The sequence below is a fragment of the Simochromis diagramma genome, unplaced genomic scaffold (assembly GCF_900408965.1).
Source record: "Simochromis diagramma unplaced genomic scaffold, fSimDia1.1 OVJJ01000457.1, whole genome shotgun sequence".
Taxonomy (NCBI): domain Eukaryota; kingdom Metazoa; phylum Chordata; class Actinopteri; order Cichliformes; family Cichlidae; genus Simochromis; species Simochromis diagramma.
This window is the reverse complement of record NW_024387277.1, coordinates 448,466-457,490: the sequence shown is the minus strand read 5'-3', so window position 1 is coordinate 457,490 and position 9,025 is coordinate 448,466. Positions and strand designations below refer to the sequence as shown.

General features: G+C 38.6%; 1 protein-coding gene across 1 annotated transcript in view; it reads right to left on the bottom strand.

Annotated features, from left to right (window-relative positions):
• Positions 1 to 1,179: 1,179 nt before the first annotated feature.
• adamtsl5 (ADAMTS like 5) overlaps positions 1,180 to 9,025 on the bottom strand; it is a 59,218-nt gene continuing 51,372 nt past the window's right edge. The window contains exons 10-13 of the mRNA XM_040002867.1: positions 8,029 to 8,227; positions 4,743 to 4,853; positions 3,609 to 3,680; positions 1,180 to 3,526 (exon numbers count right to left, since the gene is read on the bottom strand). Coding sequence (XP_039858801.1) covers positions 3,207 to 3,526; positions 3,609 to 3,680; positions 4,743 to 4,853; positions 8,029 to 8,227 — 702 coding nt within the window. The 3' untranslated portion in view covers positions 1,180 to 3,206. The remainder of the gene's footprint in view (positions 3,527 to 3,608; positions 3,681 to 4,742; positions 4,854 to 8,028; positions 8,228 to 9,025) is intronic.

The window sequence follows — 9,025 nt, the reverse complement described above, 5'->3', positions numbered from 1 at the left end:
AATCGATAAGGGAATCGTTTGCAAAAATGGCAAACAATTCCAAGGAATTCAAACAGTGGGAACCGGTTCTCAACAAGAACCGGTTTCCGATACCCATCCCTTCTCAATAAACGATAAACAAATCCATCCAGCACAGAATGTGAGCTTTATTTCATGTAGCGCTAACGAAACCAGAAAATGTACAAACAACATCAGTTTATTCTTTTAATTCATTCATAGCTTCCCACTTCTGTTTGATGCAGCAGCTCTTGATTCGTTTCCCACACAAACCCAAAGAAAGATTTGTTCATGTGTTAAATTAAATTCTGAAAAAGATCATGTCTGCATTGTTTCATCAGAATTTGATCTTTAAATACTCTGAGACAAAGTTTACTAAAACAATTGAGAGGCAGCTAAGTAGAATTACATGATTTTTTTTTAACGATTAACTGAAGACGTGTTAAAATGACATAATTCACTTCTGTATTTCACAATAATTATCCAGATACGTTTATTTATTGTTTACATTTATTTTTCAAATTGTGAAGCAATTTTAAAAACTTAAAAAAATAAATCCAGGAGTGCTTAAAAAATATTAAAAATGCAGAAGGGATAGAAGCTTCCTGTCTCATGCCTTCAAATGAAGTAATCATGTCTGCAAGAGCGAGTTTGAAATATGTTGTGCATCTAACATAGCCCCGCTCCATCCCACAAAAGGTCTCGTTGATGTAAGTATATGAAGCCTAGGACTGGTTTCCAATAGTCCCTGTTCAAATGAAGGGAAACTGAGCCAAGTGTCTGTGATGACTCACATACAGTTAATGAGCAGGAACCAGGCTTAGTAAAAAACAATTTTATGTATATATATATATATATATATATATATATATATATATATATATAAATATAAATTGTGTATATATATATATATATATGTGTGTGTATGTATATATATATATATATATGTATATATGTATGTATGTATATGTATATATGTGTATGTGTGTGTGTATAAAGTTGTATTAGCCACTGTTTAGTGCTTCCTTTGGTGTAGATGTAAAGGGTTTTTGTAAATACAGTTGTCTCACGGATGTTAATTTTTTCTCATTTGTTATTTTACATTGGTTGGTCTTTGAATACACACGCACATTATAAAGACAAAGAGAGTCTCTTTGGCACATATACATACAGTATATTAGGTTCAAAAGCAAATATGATATTTTTAATCCACAACACAATAAGCAGAGTTCAACCATTTAACTCATTACAAGGTTTCTTAAAACAGTTATAATCAGTTATATTGTAGTACATTTGTAGCTAATCAGCGCCACACAATAAAATACTGTATATTTATTTTCTGTAAGTATCAAAGGCCAGACCTGATTTAACATACTCTAACAAATGAATACAGCAAATAAGCAACGTTATGAAAGACATTACACAGCTGACACAAAAACATTGTGTTATGATTAAAGCTTATTTTTCATACATGAACACTGTGAAACAATCTGTTATTAGATATCACCAGTCAAAGATAAAGCATCTAATTCAGTCTGTCGTGACTGCTGTTTCAGGTTTTTCCCATTGTCTGTAGTGTAAAGACAGGTCACACCACAGTTTGAGTAGTGAAGTTAGTGTCTGCATTATATTCTGGTCTATTGTCTGAGAAAGGACTACGCAGTGAGAAGAACTGGAATTACTTTTACTCTGGACAGGTAGCCAGTCTGTCGATCTTCTTAAAGACTTCCAAACCTCCATGTTGGAAAAATCTGAAATGAATTACGCTGTGGACGTTCAACACTCTGATTAACTTGTGAATCACAAACTATCACATCAAATTAATGCTGCAAGAACCACATCCTTGATTAGATTGACAGTGTTTATTTAAAGAGAGAGGTCTAGAGCTATCTTTATTCCATCTGCCAGAGTCTGTGGACTTGGAGGCCTAAGAGACTGGCTGGGATTGGGAAGGCCTCAGGGAGAACTGGCAGGAGCTTCTGGGCCAAGCATTGTGTGGGTTGGCAAGCGTGAAAATGAAAGGAAATGTGCAAGAAAACCATACAACCATGGGACCAGAGGGGAAGTGTATGAGGTGTGGTCCCACTCCTGAAATTCAGATAAATTATTTCAAAAAAGAAAAAAAGACAATGAAACAGCCCCATTGTTGGGATTAAATATTTTACAGTGCCTCAATAATGCACTGGTGAACAACCTTCAGTTGTTCATCTGATATCGGTCCACTCATGTTCACTAATTATGGCTTGTTATTATGGTACCCCGCTTCTCAGCCCACTTACAGACTGGCGACCTGTCCGGGTGTGCCCCGCCTCTCGCACTATGACTAGTCTAAAGCAGGTGAGCAGCAGCTGCTCCACAGAGCTGAGTTTGGCACACAGTATACCTTATTCCAGGTGAGATTGTTTTCATCAACATCCCAGGATTAGCATCTGAAAACGTGATTGTTGGAAACCCAGCTTTGCATTCTGTCTCCTTTCTCATAATGAAGTGTCTTTATTTGATCATGTAGTGTAATATTTAATGACAGTTCTAATTTTTTAAAACCTCGTCACCACTAATATCTTCGGATATCTGTAATCTAAGTTGCTGTCTCGATGCTGTAATGAACCTATAAGTTGAATTTGACTTATTGTTTTGGTGCTGTCGATCAACCCTTGATGACATCTCGCTAGCCAATGAGCTGGAGGTTTCATATCACATATGCTATTTGAAAATAGTATGACCAAGATTTACAAAACAGATCAAAACATATATTCAGAACAACCCAAAATAGGTGACTGAGCCATTCTCCCACAGACTTTGATAGGATCAGAAGTTATTTTGAAACCACAGCTATCGCCATGTGCTTCCTGTCATACAAAATTCTGGTTTTTAGGCATTTTTTCAGAAATACTAAAGAGAAAAAGGAGAAAATTATTCAAAGTGGATTCTTCTTTTACACAAAAACAAATATAATATAAAAATATATGATGGCTGTGGGAAATAGCCACAATAAAAAGGCCATTTCAGTCAGTTTTTCTCTTTGGTGTTTTTAAAGGTGGCACAAGTGTCACCTAAAGTGCTCTAAATTGTACAGTAAGCTGATCAGGCTTTTAAATAATCGTGGACTCTCAGTATTTCTGGAATACATGCATCACAAGGAATCTGATGTTGGTTTAAAGGTCCAGAAATGTTATATCTGAGTAAAGCGTGCGACAACACTCATCCCCTCAGTTCTGTTTGGGTCCTCTGTTGCTGCAGAGCCTTTCAAGCGGCCATAACAGTTCATCCTCTCTGGGTCTGTATGGCACCACATAGCTCTCCTCTTCAAGCAGAATTCGGTTTAATGTGCGCTCATAATTAATGTGACGTCGCGCCATAAAGATATACTGTTTCCCTACTTCCAGGTTAGGGCAGTCGCACACATTAGGGACCCACAGGAACTCCCGGTGCTCCAGGCGGAACCGGTTCCGGTAGGTGTGGATGATCTGGACGTCGTAACGAGTTTCCTCACCTCGTTGCAGCTTCAAAAGGACTCTTGCCCGGAAAACTAAAATAAAATAGCGATACTAATACAGCTGTATGTGGTAACAAGCCACTAAAAACAGCAAAAATAGAATATGTAGTCTTACCAAAGTCCTTCTGGCAATACTGTCTCTGGCGTTCTCGTCGACCTTTAACCCGCTGGCATTTGCCACAATGCCCTGAAGGATATGGCAACCGCAAATTAGTTCAGACAATTGCAGACATAAAATAAAAATATGTCTCATAGAAATACACCCCATGGAATTAGATGAAAAACATTAATTAGTCTTTAATTCGTGTTTCTGCCATTTAGAAGATAGTGATCCTTTTGTGACAGCCAAAAATGTCCATTGTAATAAATTCATCCCGGATGAACCCCCACTTGCCAAAAACGGGCCACAAGACAAAAAGGGAGACGTACACAAATACTTATTAATAGACTATTTATTTTAAATGAAAGACACAAGAAGAGACGCTAAACTAACCATCGTGTGTGGTTAGTACAATCATTTGTGTAAATGGGTGAATAAGGTGTGTGCAGTTTTCTCAGGGGTAAGAAACAACTGAGCTCTGAGGACGTTGATAGTGCACAGGCACAGGAGCCCCATGCCAACAGATGTAACCTGCCACTCAAAGCCAAAAGGAGGGAAGGATGGAGTGGGTCATCACACACAGGCTTGGATGAGAGCCACACTGAAGGTACGTCAACACTAAAGGTGGTACTATCACATGTTTCTTTTTAAAGGTACTTGGCAAGTAGGTTGTTCTCAGTAACTCAGAGAACTTGCCACAGTTCCTCTGTGAATGTGGTCCCAGTGCCAAAACTAGGACTGGTCACAATGACTGATGCCAAAAACTTTGACCCCAAAGATGGAGCCATAACCAAAGACAGCTGCAGTCTACAGATTCTCTCTGCAATGATATTATTCTCAAGGACGTTAGCCACACTTCTGCTGTGCAGTTATCAAGTGTTGCATATACTGAAATGTCAAAGGTATCAAGTTCTTTTTTCTCTTAATGTCAGACTGATTGTTGAGATCACGGCTATGTGGGGTCTTAGCAAAATACACAAGACCTCTTGTTATTCTTGTGCTTCAAGCTGTTTTTTATTACTCTAGCTTGGAGTTAATGTGGCATTTGGCCTTGGCACATATTTGGGACTGATCTAATTTATAGGGTACATGAAGTTTTAAAAAATACCAGTTTTAGCTTGAGTGATGTGATGGGTTGTTTGAACATACTTTCAGGTGAGGGCTGAGGGAGGAAATTTCTACGGTTCTCATCCCGCTCCAGACGAGGCAGGATGGGCTGGTGGGGACGCTGGTGGTGTGGTGGCTTCACTGGCTGTAAAACTAGAAGAGACAAAATCAACACACTAATATCAACATGATTTTTCAAATCCTAGGGCATCTTACAATTGGCTGTTTCTCTATGTATTGCAACCACAATCACTTTGGGCTCCAAAGCAAAAACATGGAAGAGACCAAAAACTGGTCTGAGTCTAAAACTGGTCAGTGATGTCACGGTGGCTATTTTCATCTTTTATATACAGTCTATAGTCAAGGTTGATCCACTTTTTTTTAACCTATTTTTGATTATTACTTATATTTCGTTGCTTTCATTTTTTATTTTATTAAGTTTAGGCAACAAAACCTCTGGATTTAAGAGTGGGAAGTTGTGCCTTCATTCCATTTTATCCAGCACTAATGAAAAACCTATAGCTGTGTACTAGAAAGGCAAACTCTTCCTCTGGAACTCCATTTCCATTGGCTATAAAAACATATTTTATGTCGTGTTGTGGCTTAAATATTTGCTGTTGTTCATTTCATTTTGGATAATGATCAACAGGCATGCACTGATATTACAGCCTATCAGTTAACAGTGTTTTTCATTATATAACACAACAGGAAACATTATTTGAATATATTAATGAAATGACAGAGCAGCAACTTTTTCTCTCTCTTTTTTCCCCCTTTCAATTATAAGTTAAAAAATGTGAAAGCAATGCCATACTACTGTTATGTTCAATTGCTCTCTCAATAAAAGAGATCATGATTGAAAAAAAAAAAAGAAATGACAGAGCAGCTTAAAAATCCACGATGTGTCTCCGTTATTCAACTTCACATTACATATCTAAAACTAAACCTGGCATTGTAAAAGATAAAATATATAAAAAACCTGCATCATACAGTCTGTTTTGCTTCGGCAAAAAAAAATTCATTCTGACTTTATTATGTATCATCGCGACCTGAAGAGTCCCGTTTTTATCTAATAAACAATCAAAATACTATTTCTGTCAATGATATGAGTTCTGCTTTTGGCAGAAATTCCCCTGCTGGAAAATGTTTTCCAGAGAGGCTACTTAGATTTATTGCAGGGTCGGATGGAGTCTGACAAGAAGGCATGGCTCCTCGGGCTCAGTGCAGATTCCCATGTGAATATTTAAGGAGAGATTGAACACATGTGTACTGTGTACTGTAATCCTGAAACTTACACCAGCTGTGTTTCTCAGCAGCAACCAGGCCAGCCTGCAGATAAACTATTTTAAAATCAAATGGGACCTGAACATGGATTCTTTTCAGCCCTTCATCCACTGCGAGTGTTTTCACTTATTCAGCTGAATTAGAACTTCTGTAAGGGTGCTGTGTGCACGTGTGCACGCCTTTAGGTTTGCTGCCACTCGTCTGACAACTTCCTCTGTCAGACAATAAAATGCACTCATGAGCTAATCTTGGCTTTATATTTATCTCTGAAAGGAGTCACTCAGCCAATATTTCTGAGTTAGTTTCATCCCATGCTGCTGATTAAAGATGCATAAATATGTCCAAAGTAATTTATTACATATTCATTAGGTTACTCAGAAATGTGTACTTTCTGCATTTTCAAGTACTTTGCAGAGTGGTCAGCAATCTGCTATTTTCAGCATTACCACAAGTTTGTTTGTTAATTTAGCATCATTAGCGTTGCTTTATCAATTTATAAAGTCAGTGAGGAGCATCTATTGTTTCAGTTGTGTTTTTTTGTGACTTGCGTGTCTACTGCAGAGGGCATGAATGAATAGGCTGTGTCTCAGAAGGACATAGAACATGAACAACATGTTATAGTCTGACTTCAAACGAGCACCTGAGAGCATAAACACACCATAATTCCTGAAAAAACAGAGGAATGTAGCAAAACAGGCATTTTCAGCCTCAGATTTGTGCAGAATCAAACTTGTTTTTCATCCCCTGCTGGTGATTAGAAGAAATTATAATTTCTTTCTGTATTTTTACACACATTCTGTATCTGCGGTTTAAAGTGAGCACTTGCATCTGTAGAGATACAGCTCTTAAATGGCTGTTAATGGCACACTTGTTATTAATCTCTCTCTCCTCCACAGCATGTCTTTATCCTGTCTTCCTTCTCTCACCCCAACCAATCACAGCAGATGGCCCCGCCCCTCCCTGAGCCTGGTTCTGCCGGAGGTTACTTCCTGTTAAAAGGGAGTTTTTCCTTCCCACTGTCACCAAAGTGCTTGCTCATAGGGGGTCATGTGATTGTTGGGTTTTTCTCTGTATCTATTACTGTAGGGTCGACCTTACAGTGTAAAGTGTCTTGAGGCGACTGTTGTTGTGATTTGGCGCTATATAAATGCAATTGAACTGACATTTTTTTTGTAGATGAGCTTTACTAACCACTGAATAATTCGGCTGCATTTTTTATTTTCAAAGCATAACCGTGTGGGGTTATTTTTGTTTCTGGATGTGGCTGAAACAGCCTCTGTTTCTGGAATAAATCCATCCGTCACACAGATCACAAAGAGTCTGATGGTGATCCATGTAAACTGAGTATAAACTACTGTAAATGTTTAGTGCTATTACTGCAGACTGCAGAGACTGCACAGGACCAAAGCCTTAGTTTTCTTCTTTTTCTTTTTGTAACCTGGATTTCCCTGATGACTGCTCGTTGCCCAGTAATATAAAGTGAACAGAGAACACTTGTAAGTGAGTGCTGTACATGTATGTACAATACTTGGTGATGAGAAAACACTGCTTTGCATCATAGCTAGCATTCAGTTACTGAAAAGTGACAACCAAAGACCAATGGTGTTGTAGGCATTTGTGGAATGACACAATGAATCTGTCTGGTTCTGGTAACAGATCCACAGCACAACACCACAGAAGGCAGCATTTATGACGTTGGAAAGATAGCACAAAGTCCATTTTAGCTGTTATCATTAAAGAAACAATAAAAACACTGTGTTCATGTAAGTATCTGCTCAGTATAGGGCAGATGGTCTGAATGTTGCTGACAGCACACTCTTTCATGAGTTTCTCCCCTTACAGAAATGACTGGCAGAAATTTCTTTAATGTGGTACTTGTGTGTTTTTAAAGGCAGCCTAAAATTTCTTCTCAACCTGAACTGAGCTTTAAGTAACATGAGGTTGTTTGAGAGGTTGACTGACTTACAGTTTACTGACTTACTAAACTAATGGTTTAATGTACGAATCTGTTTCACGAGAATTAAAGAGAGTATATGGGCCTTACACCAGTGAGGTCGGGGGGTGTTTTGTGGAACCCCGGTAGTGGTGGTTGTGGCTGAAGCAGTGGGCTGACTCCAGGGTAGGTAGCTGGCAGTATGGTGAGCCTGTCGCAGTGGGCTCCTCCTCCCGTGGAAGAGAGCATACTGGTCTGGTGGGAGCCAATACTCGTACTCAATCCCCGGGTTTCTGTCTGTTGCCAGAACCTGCACACAAGTGAACAGTTCAGAGTGGCATGGAGAAAAAGAAAAATAGCAAGCTATCAGTCAGGACCATTAGAGCCAAAGGAAGATTTCTATTTCTATCTGCAGTAACGTGATTCTTTCACCGAGCTGACATATACTCTTTCCAAAATGTTTGGGCTAACTCCAAGAAAAAGTCTTTGACTAGCTTCCTCGTTCTCATTTCTATTTTGTTGTTAGTCATCTTGTTATCAGTACATGTGCCCAGATACTTGAAGCTACTATTGACTCCCACAGACTGACCAGAAATTGAAGGACCTGTCATCGGGCCTGTGTAATTCACCGTCTTGATGCTCAATCATCCAGGTAAGTAAATCTCCAAAGGTTGATTCTGTTCATCTGGACGTTTTCAGTGGGAGAAACGTTTCGTCACTCATCCAAGTGACTTCTTCAGTCTCAGCTGACTGCAGGTTTCCAATCTTATAAACAGTACATTTGCATAATGACTGAAACCAGCTGAAAACGCTACGTCCAGATGAACAGAATCAACCTTTGGAGACTGTGTAATTCACATTTTGTGAACCTTAAACATCAACTAATAATGGATTATCAGTTAGAATTCCAATCTCCTTCCTCAGTCCTCACCTGGAAATATGTTCAAATTCTAACCCATTGAATCAGTCTTGTTGTTGTTGTTGTATTAAAGTCAGATTGACAAATAGCATCTTTTTACTGTAAATGACATGCAGCTGTATTAAATAAAATCATGTTGCATCTTCTGTGCCCCTTTGTGGTTTATATACAAACTGCAAGGATCCAACT